We start from the raw sequence: 15,112 nt of genomic DNA, 5'->3' as shown, positions 1-15,112 counted from the left end.
GTCAAGTCAAGTTTATTTGTATAGCACATTTCAGCTGGAAGGCAGTTGAAAGTGCTTTACATCAAAGAAACACAGAACTAAGAAGTCATACAAGTAACATACACTGTGTTCCAAATTATTATGTAATTGATATCTTCTCAGATTTTATTAAATGGTCAATGGAAATGATGGTCAGTATGATTGTCAAGTCAAGAACTACTACAGTATAAATAAAATTTTACTGAACAAAGCTCCCAAGGAGAACAGTATTTTTCAAAAAGAAACTCAAAATGCACTGTTCCAAATTAATATGCACAGCAGATTTTCTAAACATTTTATGGATTATAAAGAACTGCAAACAGTTCTCTGAACTAATCAATATTTGAATGTGCAGCATCACAAGTACTAAAATCAAAACCTAATTCAATCAAAAACCTCTTAATAGACTGAGTTACGTGTTCACATAGGACCCCTTCTTTGATATCACCATCACAATTCTTGCATTCATTGAACTTGTGAGCTTGTGGATAGTTTCTGCTTGAATTTCATTGCAGGATGTCAGAATACCTTCCCAGAGTTGCTGTTTTGATATCAACTGCATCCCACCCTTAGATCTTCTGTTTGAGGAAACTCCAAAGGTTCTCAGTAGGGTTGAGGTCAGAGATCAGAGGAGGATGGTGACCTCACCATGAGTTTTTCCTTTCATGCCTATACACAGTGGCCTTGCAGCATAAGATGATGCATTGTCATGCATGGAGATGATTTTGGTATGGAAGGTATGGCTCTTCTTTCTGAACCATGAAAGAAAGTGATCAGTCAGAAAGTCCATATACTTTGCTGAGGTCATTTTCAAGCCTTCAGGGACTCTGAAGGGCTGACCAGCTCTCCACATGATTTCAGCCTCCACTACCTCCTTGTTGATGTCACAGCTGTTTTGGAATTTGGTGGCCATCCATCATCAATCCACTACTGCGAACATCTGGACTATCCAGGGTTGCACATCAGTCATCAGTGAACTAATCTGTTTGAAAATCAATCTTCATGTACAGTTGGGCCCACTGCGACCAGTTCTGCTTGTGAGCTCTGGTTAGGAGCTGCCAAATAGTAGGTTCATGCACTGCAAACCTCTGGAGGACCCTTCACCTTGTGGTTCCAGCTTCAAGTAACTGCTTGCTGCTATGCAAGGGCATTTTAACAGCTGCTCTCTTAATTTGATGAATTTGTCTAATAGAAACCTTCCTCATTCTGCCTTTATCTATACAAACCCATCTTTGTTCTAAATCAGCCACAAATCTCTTCACAGTACAATAATGCTTCAGTTTCAGTTAAAATATTTGATGTTTTCATATCTTGTCATATAGCACTACACTATCTGATGATTTTGGTCAGCAAAGAGATCCTTTCTCTTTCCCATATTGCTTGAAAGCTGTGGCCTGCTTAATAATGTGGAACATCCTTCTTAAGTAGATTTCCTTTAATTAAGCTCACCAGACAAACTAATCCGAAATTAATTATAGTGATTAAAAGAGCCCTGACACACAATACCATCTATAAATTTAATAGCACAACAAAATATGTAATCTTTATAACAGTTAAATCCAATTTGCATAATAATTTAGAACATGGTGTGCATTCACCTTAAGAAAGAAAAACAAAGAAATTAAATTCAAAGTAAAATCAAAATTAAAATCATATACATCAAATATAATGATACATGTACCTTTGATTAAGATTCAGAAACAATTGTAAATAGTTGTGTTTTTGCCTTGATTTAAAGGAATTCATTGTTTCAGCTGTTTTCAAGCTTTATTCAAGATTTGTGGTGCATTGAAGCTAAATTCTGCTTCAAAATGCTTGGTTCTGGTTCTATGGATGCAGAGCAAGCCAGAATCAACAAAATGTTAGCAGTGGAGTGTATAAATAGTTTGGTGAAAAATGGCTCTCTTATGGTTTATATTTCTTTTAATCCATGCACTTATGTCACACATTTATTAGTCATAATATTTTAAATAAACAATATTTGACCAAAATATATATTCATTTCTGTATCTTATAGCACAGAATAATCATATTGCCAACTCATCCCCAGTGTAAATTGCAAGACGTGAATTAGAAGGACACTGTAATAATTAGCAGGACCTTCCGGTAAACAACCAATCAGATTAAGACCTTGTGTGAATATTCATGAGGTCCTGCTATTACACAAACCTGCCATAGGGGGCACTGTGGTGATACACAGATTATACACAAAATCAGGTTTATGTGTATTAAGCGGACATCTCGTTTTTTTTGCATTTTTGGGGTTAATAGACCAATAGAAACCTTTCTACGTTTTTAGATTTTTCTCTGTTTTAGCAGGACACCGCTCCTGTCCTGTTAATTCAAAATGTCCTTCTAGTGTGGTGTGTATTCTGACGAAATGTCCTGCTAAATCACATATACCAACGCACGCACACACACACACACACACACACACACACACGCACACGCACACACACACACACACACACACACACTCACGTTCACACTATAAAGCTCGGAGATTAAAAGCAGAGAAAAAAGAGAGGACTGAATCAAAGTCTTTCTATGCCGTTTAGGCCTAAGAAAATAGAAAACGTCCTGCAAGAGGGAACAGAAGTAAATATTTGTTGAATCCTGTTCCAGCAGATGTGCTTGTCGGCGCTGATATCAGGCTCATAGCTCTAATTGCTTGGAAGTGCTGGAAGCCACTGACTGCTTTACTTGCTACACAGGTTTTTTTTCCTCCCTCTCTCTCTCTCTCTCTCTCTCTCTCTCTCTCTGTCTCTCTCTCTCCCTCTCTTTATCTCTTTCCTCATCTTTAATTCAGCAGTTCAGCCACTTTTGTCCCACTTCTCTGTAACTTGTCCTCTTCAATTTCAGCCTTCCTGTCGCTTAAGACCCTATTAACATTTTCTGTCGTTCTTCGCAAAGTAGCACATATACTGCAGCTCCTAAAAGACGAATTACGAGCCGATATCTGAAGAGGCGAGATAACACGCATGCCTTGCAGCCGTCAGAACAGAGATCTTGATGTGTTTTGAAGTTTATGCTGCGTTCAGAGATCAACCGTGTCAGCAGGACTGGCATACCAGAGTGTCTCTTCTCATCATTTTAGGGGACAAACAAATGGCATGTTCTCCATAGCGAACTGCTTTCAATCCCATTACTGATGCTGGAAGCTACTGGGGAATTATTATCATTTGTTGGAATGTGTCCTTTCCTTACACTGTTTACATAGCAGTTCCTTTCCCCTCTTCAGGCTTTCTCGCTTTCTTATTTAGTTTTATTTAAAAAAATAAAATAAAATAAAAATATATATATATATATATTTATATATAGATATCTCTCTCTCTCTCTCTCTCTATATATATATATATATATATATATATATATATATATATATATATATATATATATCTTTATTGCACAAATGGCAAATGTACCACAAATGAACGAGTAAGGTAAACAGAAGGACACAGCACTTCTACGAAAAAACATTCACACATATGAAATGTTTTGAGAACTTCGTTCTCCTTGTGACACGTGGGAGGTTTCGACAGGGTTGAATTTAGGGCTTTCCCAGCTTTCCCATTAGCTTTCAGGAAATACCACGCCGCTGTAGCTCTTTAGCGTTAGTGGAACTAATGCTTGTGATCAGTATTGACTTAGTGTACGTTTTCTATGACAATTAAAAGTTTCTTTCAGATTTCTATTTGGACCACTGTCATTAAAAATGTGTCTTACAGAGCTACAGCATTCGGTTTTTGTTATTTTCAAAATAAAAGTACATGCTAAATTCCTTTTACATTTGCATCACACAATTAACTCTTCTGTCTGAAGAGCGCTGCTGTATGACAATCTTTTAACTTTCACAACATTCTTAAAGCTCACTTTCCTGAATGACATCATCGGTTGTTGGCAAGCTCTGCTAATCTACCTCACTTGCTTTTGCCACATCCTCTTTAAATCTCTAATTTGGGTCACGCCATCCAAAATATTAGTGATGCTTCCATGAAATAGCTAAAAAGCACAAAACATTTTGTACAAAGGGGAAAAAACGTGTTTTGATGGGCCAGTCTCCTCGAGTCTGCCTCCCGCTGAGCTTCAAGTTAATTGTTTTCATTCCATTATGAAAGATCTGCTTTCCCGTCTAAATCAGAGGAATATCTCACAGACACCATGCTGTTCATAAAACCACGGCCCACATAAAAACATTCCAGTCACCTGACAGACCAGACACACACACCCACACACACTCGTGATTTTCTTTACACAAACACATTCACATCTACACTTACTACGGCGTCTCTGATCAGCCTCTCTTCAATCCCTCTGTGTGTCTCATTAGTTTTTCAGTATTCCATTGACCCAGATTTTGACAATATTTAAAATATTATATTTAAACATGTTCAAAGCAGTTCTCATCTGTATGTATATGTTTTTTTCCACCTTTACATGGCGTTTATTTCTGGTAGTTTAGCTAATAAACAAACAAGTCTCCAAAAGTCGACATGATGTTAAATGGGCAGTATTGTGTTAAAATAGCATCTTTTTTTATTAGCTTTTTATCATGTTTTAAAGCTATACCACCATCAAAAACATACTTGGAGTGTTGCCTTGATTCATTTGAGAAATCTTTCAATCTCCCATGGCAACCATTCAAGCTATCCATTTTTAATATTTAAAGCAAGGTGCTTACTTTATAGAACAAATTTTTCTGTAAGTGTCACAAAAATATTCCTATGAGACAATTATCAAGTCATTTTAAAACGGAGAGTAAACCTGCTAGCATTAACCTAGATCCTTAGCAAGCTCCTAGCATGAAAACATCAACAACAGGAACAAGATATGAGTTCATTGAAGACCGTAGCTGTATGTGTCGGGTCAGCACATCCTTAGAAATGCACTACATGATGTTAGGATACATGTTTCAGGTGACATGTTGTCAGAACGTAGCTTTGTGCTCGCAGTAGCATGTCAGCTAATGCTACACTCTATTTACATCAAAACACGGAGCTGGGTTTGACGTCACACTGGAACTAGTCGCATTCCAGTTGAGAAGTCAGGATTTCAACATGCTTAATGTTGTTGAAGCGAGAAGCAGCCATTTTGAAACGAGAAGTCAGGACTCTAACATCCTATCTGGGGGTAGTTGGAGTTTCTCCCACATTCCGAGTGGGAAGTCTGAATTCAACAAGCATTTCAGTTGATTTATCCAACTTGGGAAGTTGTAATTTCCAACTACAAATGGAACGCAACATAATTTCCTGTGCCGCCATCTTGGAAGGCAAAGCGAACAAAGAAGTACCCCAATGCAATACAATTAGCAATCAGAGACAAAGAGATGAAAAGAACCATTTTTATATTTGTGAGTCATGATCATAGCCAAAGGATTTATCAAGATAAGAACTGTTGTTGGGTATCATCAGGAAGAACACCCTCTATGATCACAGATGAGAAGCTGCGGAAATAAACTTTGACTAGCTTTGAGTCATGTGAAGTTTGAAGTTTATTTACAAGAAAATTATCTGGATGAATACTTTAACATTTGGAGTATTCATTCAGAAAAGGTATTTGTCCCTGGCAGAAAGACTGGCCAGCAGTCTCACCACCTCCACAGCAAGTTTTAGGTCCATTTAGAAGATAATAATAAAAAAATCAGAGCTGCATCCTCTCTCGTATCGCTGCACCTGTGAAGGCCCCAAGTGACAGCTCCTCCTGCGTCACTGCATTGAGGTGACGCCCCGCCTGCCTCTCCGCTGCCCTCAGTTTCTCCTGCAGCTCCCGTGCCTCCTGCTCTGCCTTGCGTGCGGCCTTGCGGGCGTTTCTAAGGGAGCGCTTCACCTTGCCAACACGCTCCTTCAGCTGCCGGTTCCTCCTCTCGGCTCCGGCCAGGCGCTCCTGCAGCTTCCGGCCGCGCTCCTCCTCCTCGAACAGAGCCAGCTGCACCGAGGAGCACAGCAGCTGGAGCAAGAAGAGAGGAAAACAGAGTGGTGTTTTTTGTGTTTTCTAGCAGTAAAACCAAACCGCTGCAACTAACAGCTGTCACAACATCAGGCTCTGCTATGTGAGGAGGGAAAAAAATAGGAACTTATGTTCCTATTTTTTATCTACACATGCAACCTGTTCCCAATTCTACTCTATAAAAACTACTTAGAGAGTTTGTAGAGTATGTCAGGTTGTTAGTCTAACAACCACATCCTTTCCTTGGATGCCCTAGATTTTCATCTCAGTGGGTGACATCCCAAAGCCTGCCTTTACCCTGGTTGACGACCTCTTTAGACCCTTCAAAACCTACTTCAAAAGGGTATTAACAGCCAATGAGACATGATGCACAATACAGAGCTCACACAAATGGAACAACATTTCAACAATATATTTGGGGAGCAATACGTTTTTTCAAAAGAAAAACCTCGTACCAACTGTCTTCCTCTCTTTAGACCCCCTGCCAAGACTTAAGATCTATGATGAAGATGTAATCAGCCTCCTTCAGCATCAGAAAACCAAAAAAGCTTCCTTGTCTAAGTCCCTCACCATCCTCAACAACAACGTGTCTGCTGTGTATCACTGCTGGTTCCTAGAAACAACCTTTTCTTGTGACCTCTGATGGTCCTCACTTTCAGATTCTGTTCAGAAGAAGAAGCTGGACTTCCTGCAACAACTCAAGACAGGGATCCTCAAATCCAGACCTTGAGGGCCAGTGTCCTGCAGATATGCCTCTGCTTCCACATGCCTGGCTCAAACAATCAGGTCAATAGCAGGACTCTGAACTACTTGACAGCACTGAGGAGTGCTCAATCAACTTAGCCAGTTGATTGAGGCGTGTTGAACCAGGGACACACATAAAAGTTGCAGAACACCCTTGAGGCCTGGATTTGAGGGACCTCTAACTTAAGAAGTACAACCTGTCACAGTAGCCGCTGGTCATCTACCAAACTACGTGGTTTGGCTCATCCACAAAACAAGACAAGTCCAGTTTACAACGGAGACATGTTAATCAGAGCTGACTTTCCTTCCATTCAAGACTTGTAGAGGTCTAGGGTAAAGAAAAGGGCAGCTAACATGTCTGCAGACCCCACACATCCAGGACACAAACTGTGTAGGCCTTTACTTTCAGTTCAGTGATATGTTGTGGCGAAACGTGTTCTAAGTTTCACTTCGTTTAAAGGGTCTGGACCCTCGACCATTGAGAAATGATTGCTTGCTGAAGGCGTGGTCTCTGTTGAAGTTTTAAACGATTGGATCTGATCGTGCCCCATCGCTAATGTTTGGTCGTGATGTATGTAAAGAGCCAGCTTGATGACGCTTACTGGAAATTGTATACGCTACAAACAACCATCCCCCACTGCGACAAGAGAAGTCTTGAGCTAGACGACATCTTTGTCAGTAACAAAATGTCTTAAACATTCCCTTTGTTCTGACTTTAACTGATTATTATTTGGAAGAGCTTCCAACATAGACTGAATGGCTTCTTTCACTTCCTCTGCTGCCATTGGCAAACTACAACCATAGGCATACGCTGGTGATGAAGCACTGTTTGGAAAAAACTAGCTGTCACAGTGTGTCTGAACATCAACACCATGAATGTCTACTTTCCCTTTTGTGTTTATTTATATTTCAAATGTCTCCAACAAGAGCAAAGTAGAATCCAAGTCAAATTCTTTGTTTGTGTGGACAAATGTGGCGAATGAAGCTGATTCTGATTTGATTCAACTTCTAAGAATTGGCATATTTGTGATCACTCGTTCTGAACTTACACTAGTCATTCGCCGGTCAGTGCCTGTGTGTGAACCAATGATAACCATTTGGTTTTGTGAGAATATTTTGTAAGCTTCATGGAATTTCATCTGAACTTTGTTTTCATTATTATACTCTTCTTGGATCTGAGATCAGAGCACTGTAGAATCTTCAATGTCTTCTACTATCAGTAGGTCTGTTGCAATTAGCAACATTCCTGAAACAACACACACACACACACTATTGTATCACATTCCCATGACTTGACGTGTGCAGATACTGGCCTGCCCACGGTCTTAACATATGGCCAATTAGATTGCAAGCTCAGCCTACTGTCTGGTGAGTGTGGGCACAAGAAGATAAATATATAACGTACTCTGATTACTTTGCTCTTTCTGTTGTGTTCACACTCCCTAAAGGGCGCAGTGGTGTCAAACGTTACATGTGGTCAAAAATAAATTAGACATTGGCTTTGTCTGATGTATTAGAAAAAGGCAATATCTTGTGAAAACTGACTCCAGCTCTTTATCTTGGGCTGTTAACAACAGAACTGGGTGGCAGAAAAAGCTAACAGGTTTCACAAATCATAAAGAATCTGTATCAACGGCAGAATATTCCAGTCCAGGTTTGACTGGACCGTATGCCCGACTAATCCTAAAGTGATTCTTGCACAAGAAAATCATTGAAAATGTGGGACGAATTTTTAGAAATCTTAAACTTTCGGTCAGTGTGGATCTATAGCATCTATCTATGCACTCGCCTAGTTGCTCTGAAACTGGACACATGCACAATGTTTATGTGCACATGTGATTTTAAAACTGAGGTACATTCTGAGCTGGGATCTGCTCATATCAAGGTGCTCAGTGTGATACCTTCAGAACATACACACACACACCATCTGTGAAAACATCCGGGTGTTACCCTCCTGCTGCTGGGTATCATCTGGATAAACACTCTTTAGAGAATATGTAAAGACACACTTCAGCACTAATTATCTTCAGGTTCATGTAAAGTAAGTAGTTTTCCCAAATTAATTTTAGGGAAAAAAACAACAACTTGTGTTTTATATTGCCTCCTGTGGGCTAGCATCATGATGCAACCCAAGTTTTTAAATGCTTGCAGGAATTTGCTGTTCAGTCACATTAACTACCACAAACTGGGTATTTCAATCAGTTAGAGAGCCGACTGATTTATGATTTACTGATGATTTAGGCCAATCATAAATTGGCCAAAAAAAATTGAATTGTTAGCTGTTTGGCTGAGCTGGACGATTTGAGCTGTGGGACCAAAAAGAGAACATGGAAACTGGAAAAAGGAAAGACGTTCACATCAGAAGATGTTGCCTCATGTCTGTTGACAGGCAGCAACATTTATAGAAAAATTAAGAGAAAATATAGTGACTGGTAAAATGTCGAGTGATGTTACAAATGGAAAGATAAATCATTACCAAACTTTTCCATCGAGGGTTTTAAAGGTAAACATGTCTGAAACCAAGACAGATTAGTTACATCTATAAGTCACTTTCAGAATATTTAATTGAGTCCCAACTGCCAGTACCACATTGGTATTAAAAGAATACACCTTACAAAGTTCTTTCAAATTAACTAAAGGTGAAGTATATCTTTTGCTAATCTAAAATGAGGTTGCTGCGGTAACAAGTTCTATCATTCAGAACTTTTCATTTCAAGCACAACTTGTGTTCACTCCATCACTAAGCTTCATTTAAAAAAGAAAAAAAAACTACCTTCAATCATATCACGGCAATGACTCAAAAGTAAAATGAATTAACCTCATGGAAAAAGTATGCAAGTGCTCTGTCTGTGCCGATGAAGATTCCCTCCCCTTGTGATGCCAGGCGCCTGAAACTGAGAGTGAAACTGACATCATGACCTAATTTCTGATTAGCTCAGCTAATCATCCCGCAGGGATGGAATTCCATTCCCAGATGGTTAGCTGATTCTTAAATATGAACAAAAGGTGAATTCTTACTGGAAAAACAACAATTAATTCCACACTATTGATCCCAATGTGCACACACTAATCAACCAGGATTACATTAAATAGTTACTGGCTTGTACTTGTGTAGCGCTTTTTCTAGTCCAGATGGCTCCAGCTGGTCACACATTCACACCCTGGTGGTGGTAAACAATGTGACAGCAGCTTAAATGTCAACTATAATATCATCAACAAAGACTGTGTGATATTTTCCGTCGGTCCTGAATGACCTGTGCACCAAAGCTACGCCACCAAATTAGTAGGCGTTCACAAGATGGTTGGTGATGTTCTCCTTTATTCTGCTTTGAAGAAGGTCATAGGTCAGGGGTTAGAGGCCTTGCTCAGTCTGACGATGAGCCTTCACATGTAGAGACCATAACCCAAAGGCAAGGCAAGACCAAACAGCTGTTCTGCTTTGGGGATGTGGCGGAGAACCAGGTGAAAAAAATGTTGTTTTTTTTGTTTTTGTTCAATTGTTGGTAAAACAGTTCAAAATTTCAAGATCTCACACTTAGGTACTTGATGTTATCACGATTGCAAGTGCTTTGATGCTACGATATCTTCTTCAACTGTGGTTTAAAAACAAAATAATTCCCCCTAAGATTAGATCAGGGAAGGGGTTTGCTAGTCGTTTCAGGTGCGTGGGAACCAGATGGACTGAGGAGGCTTCCTCCACAACGCTTTCCTGCCAAGCCTTTAATTAACTTTTGGTCAAAGCCTCGTCTTATCAGTAGCAGTCAGATCTGCTTTTTCATGTTTTTTTTTCTGTCTCTCTCTCTACTCTATTTTACAGCCGTGGTAACAGCAGCACAGCATAAATATTCCTTTAAAAGAGTGTTAATAGTTTATTGTCAGGGAAAACATGGGCTCTAACAGCCATGTTCGCGCCTTTAAGACTTGTCAGACTCACATTAACATTTTATGAGAATGCTCCGAGGGCTGCCTGTTTCTCTCAGTAGTGAAACACTGAAGTTTACAAAGTACACAGCGAGAAAGTGTGCATGTGTATGCGTGTGTAGGGGGGTGTGTGTGGGTGGATGCGTGTGTGTGTTGGGGTAATGAAGGAAAGTAGTACAGAAGCAGAGCAGAAATGCCTCCCTGCTGGTCTGGATCTTTCTTCCCACTCATCCCTCTTTGTTCTTTCTTATCGTTCTTCATCTCCCAATCCAAACACACACACACACACACGCACACACACACCCACACACACACACATAGACTAAATAATCTAGAAGAGAAGATCTTCTCTGTGACATTAGCTGTGAAGACTGAAGTGTGTGGGGCTGTGTGTGTGGACGGGAGTTCATTGGACACACTTGAGAAGTGAAATGGAAAGTCTCCGTCTTCTATTCATGGGTTGCCATGTTGTTCAGCAGACCAACACACCACCAGGGTTGGAATAGTTTTAGATTTTTCATTCTATTTTCATCGTGACTATTAATTCAGTTAGTTCTAATTAGCCCTTAGCGTGCGTTTGCTAGTTTTTATTAGTTATTACTAGTTAAATGTTGTTTGGTTTCAGTTTGGTCGTCATTAGTTGCAGAAGCAGTTTAAGTTTTTTTTTTCATTCTTTTGTTAATTTTTAGGCGCAGAAGAATTCAAAAACAAAGGGTATTACAGCTCTAATTTAAGTATGTTTTAGTTTTGCAAACACATAAAATAGTAAATACAGTGTCTGATGTATTTGCTGAGTTTTTTCCTGTTCTACCTGTGCATGCATTGGTAGATCAGTGCACGCACAGTTTCCTGGTACTCCAGCTTCCTCCCGCAATCCAAAATCATGACTGTTAGAATATTTGTCCTCTCGAAATTTAAATGGATGGAAGTGTTCAAGTAACGGCCGGAAGAAGAATAAAATAGCAGCTACGGCCCAAACTGTCCTCACTGACACTAGAAAGTGGTGGATCTCAACTGTTTGATCTTTGACCTCCATGAGGCAGAAGTCTCCACTGCCTGAAGGAAGGACAATAGGATGAGCTTAAACACATTGGATTTTAGCATTTTAGACACGACAACCACACATTTTGTGCAGTTTACTGATTTTAAATAGTGGCGCATGACACTGCCACCACCCTGTTTCACTATGGGAGTGGTTGGTTGTGTTAAGAACAATCTAGAATCGGCTTGAAACTATTGATCAGGTCTGAAATCTTGGTATAGTGATGAACTCTGATCTGAACATTCAGAGACACATAAAGACGGTTACAAAGTCTTCCTTCTATCACCTGAAGAACATTTCCAGGATTAGAGGACTAATGTGTCAGCAAAATCTAGAGAAACTCATCCATGTGTTTGTCTTTAGTGGCATTGATTACTGGAGCAGCGTCTTCACAGGTCTGTCTAAAAATATCAGCTGATCCAGAACGCTGCTGCTCTCATCCTCACTAAAACCAGGAAGATAGAGAACGTCACCCAGATCTAAAGTCCTTCCACAGAGTGAATAGAAAATTGATGTTAGTTTATAAACTACTGAACGGCTTGGCACCACAACACATTAAAGTTCAGTTGTTGTATCAATCTTCTAGATCTCTCAGGTCTTCTGGTTCTGGTTCTGCTCTGCATTAGAACCAGAACCAGAATCAAACATGGAGAAGCAGTATTAAGCTTCTATGCACCACAAATCTGGAACAAACTTCTAAAAAACTGCAAAACACTTACTTCCTTTAAATCCAGACTAAAAACACTCCTGTTTAGAGTTGCCTTTCACTCTTAATAACTTGACCAACATATTTAATGATGATTTTGAGGACGGCATTTGACAAAATGTAATCTTTATTAGTTCTTTTCATGATTTGTTTCGATAACTGGTTGCTAATTGTTGCTGAGATGTGCTGCACAAATCAACTTGACTTCTTACTTCCCCACCACATGTATCATTCTGCATGTGGGCTATATAGTCCAGTGTTGCTGTAGGTTAAATGTGGCTCTCCAGACACACAGTCACTTACCCTGCTGTCCTCCTGGGTGTCCCACTCTGGGCTGAAGGTGTGGAACGGTTGGCTCCCTTGACTGCAGTTGGAAAACTGGAAAAGGCTGGAGAAGGTGCGCCTGTTCTCGGCTGTGTCGGGGAAAACTGCATCCTGGAAGTTCACACCATGAGGCAGGATGCTGTAGTTCTCATCCATCCTTAAGAGGAGGCAGACAGACAAGAGCGAGAGGACATTCAGAACCCTGTGGTTCTGATCTGAGACGAGACTTAAAACACCGTAGCGCCGCACCTGAGGAAGAAGAAGTAGGAGTAATTTTCCATCACGGTGTGGGACTGACAGGACAGATACCCCAGCCCGGTCAGGTTGAGCCTAGATCCGGATGGCACTTCCAGCATGCTGCCCCAGGCCTGGTCGCACAGCAGCTCCACCTCCGCCGAGTACAGCAGCCCTTCCTCCGCGCTCAAGTAGCCGTAGTTGAAGGGCAGCGAGTTGTGCGCGTTGCCAGCTCCGAAGGCCGGCGGCTCCCGGTGGATCGCCAGGACCCGAGCGTACAAGATGATCTCCGCCAGCTCCGCCCGGCAGCCCTCGCTCAGCGGTCGCCACTCGGAGGGCAACTGGCAGCCGTGCGTAAAAGTATCCAAAGTGTCCAACTGCGCAAAAACGCACAGCGTCGCCAGGAGTACAGTCGAGGAAATCATTCCGAAAATTCTACTGCTGGTGTTTTGGAGAGGTTTTGCTCGTTTTATACTCTTGTTAAACTGTTATTTACCCGAAACTGATTCTATACCACAGGTATGTAAAGTATGCGCATAGTTTTATCCGTGGTTTGGTTTTGTTTAGCTATGACCTGAGCGCTGGAGGATGATCTATAAAGTCATCTAAAACAAGGTATCTACAAAGCTTTGAAACGGCCAGCGCTCTGACATTAACACACCTTTCAGTGTCGGAAACTTCCGGCAGCCTGTGCTGCATTCACTGACTGATGGACACCTCAGGTATTTGGGCTTCCCATCTGCTCTGGTGGACATGTAGAGGAGAAAACATACATTTTACATATTATTATTATTATTATTATTATTATTATTATTATTATTATTATTATTATTATTATTATTATTATTATTATTATTATTATTATTATTATTATTATTATTATTATTATTATTATTATTATTATTATTAACAACGTTATTTCATATTATTAGTACTACTAGTACAATGCATTCAGTTTTTTTGTTTGTTTCTATAAATATTTTTTGAAGTGCTGATATTTAGTGTAGGAATTATGGAAATACTTTATTATGCCATCATATTTTCTGCTTAAATTACAAGAACTACGGAAATCATATTTACAAGAAATTCGGTAGTAACGGTAATGGTTTCTTGATGCGCTCCACTCATTTCGCCTGTTATTTTACAACCCCAGCTGTTATTGAGGGATTACAACCTATTGACACTGGAGTTATAACAATCTTCGAAAAACACAAATAAATATTGTGAAACCGGGAACAGTTCCTGACTGAATCTATCTGCAAGTGTTTGCTAAATTTATGCTACTAAGTATTTCGTCTCAAAATACACCGAAGAACACGATTCAGCTGAGTTCAAAACCTGAACAGCACTGCCATCTAGCGGACATTAGAGGGAAATGTGAAGATTAGGACTAAATGAATTAGGATCTCCTACTTTCAGTGGCCTTTAAATAACAAGAAAACCGGCTTATCCAGCGCTTGTTAAGTTCACACTTTGACTATAGTCCAATCCAAAATCTATTTTTTTCTTGCTGAGTGAATCAGAGGTCTTTCGAGCCACAGAATAATTTCCCTGGGAGCCTCGGGGAACACTGAGACGCCTTTTCGGCAAATGTGAAGTGTTCGTGTTCTCTTTGGTCAGCTGTGTTTTTGACTTTTGAAAAGTCCCATGGATGCCATTTTGCCCGACATTCATTTACTATGGTTCTTTTAGGATTTTGAACTAAAAATGTGGTTGTTCTCATTAAATTAACTAATTAATAATAATAATAATAATAATAATAATAATAATAATAATAATAATAATAATAATAATAATAATTATCACACCCATATTGGTGTGTCAAACTACAGATAGAAAAGACTTGCTCTGGACAAACCTATATTAAACAGAGATTCTTTAAAACGCATTTTCATATCTATTAATTTACACCTTTATTTATGTACACAAAAACCAGCATTATGTACTTTTGCATTCCATGAACTGCATTATATAGACCAGCCAGATCTAACTTGAATACCCAATTTTGAACATTTAATGTTTAAAACAGGACATTATATTATTTTTTATTTATCGATTTTTGCTTAAGGGAAACCCCCATGGTGTCCCTTGATAAGTTAAAGGTGACAAATGTCGGGATTTCCCGTTATCAGCTGGTGTCTTGCCACGTGACCTTTACGTTAGAGTTTCGCTGATTT

The 15,112-nt window shown here is 39.8% G+C and overlaps 1 protein-coding gene across 1 annotated transcript; it reads right to left on the bottom strand.

Moving 5' to 3' along the window:
• Positions 1–4,786: 4,786 nt before the first annotated feature.
• ccdc3a (coiled-coil domain containing 3a) lies at positions 4,787–13,688 on the bottom strand. The gene is made up of 3 exons (XM_044108823.1): positions 12,951–13,688; positions 12,681–12,858; positions 4,787–5,964 (listed from the first exon to the last, which is right to left on the bottom strand). The coding sequence occupies exons 1-3, from the start codon at positions 13,358–13,360 to the stop codon at positions 5,659–5,661; spliced, it is 894 nt and encodes a 297-aa protein (XP_043964758.1). The 5' UTR covers positions 13,361–13,688; the 3' UTR covers positions 4,787–5,658.
• Positions 13,689–15,112: the final 1,424 nt, after the last annotated feature.

This window comes from Gambusia affinis, linkage group LG23 (genome assembly GCF_019740435.1).
Source record: "Gambusia affinis linkage group LG23, SWU_Gaff_1.0, whole genome shotgun sequence".
In the NCBI taxonomy this organism is placed as follows: Eukaryota; Metazoa; Chordata; class Actinopteri; order Cyprinodontiformes; family Poeciliidae; genus Gambusia; species Gambusia affinis.
This window is presented reverse-complemented; position numbering and strand designations above follow the sequence as displayed.

What these genes read in the sequence shown, in the direction of transcription:
- ccdc3a (XM_044108823.1), bottom strand. Translation starts at nt 13,360, where the DNA reads ATGATTTCCTCGACTGTACTCCTGGCGACGCTGTGCGTTTTTGCGCAG. An exon ending in TCCTACTTCTTCTTCCTCAG is followed by an intron (nt 12,859 to 12,950) that starts GTGCGGCGCTAC and finishes CCTCCTCTTAAG; the next exon opens with GATGGATGAGAACTACAGCA. An exon ending in ACACCCAGGAGGACAGCAGG is followed by an intron (nt 5,965 to 12,680) that starts GTAAGTGACTGT and finishes TTCTTGCTCCAG; the next exon opens with CTGCTGTGCTCCTCGGTGCA.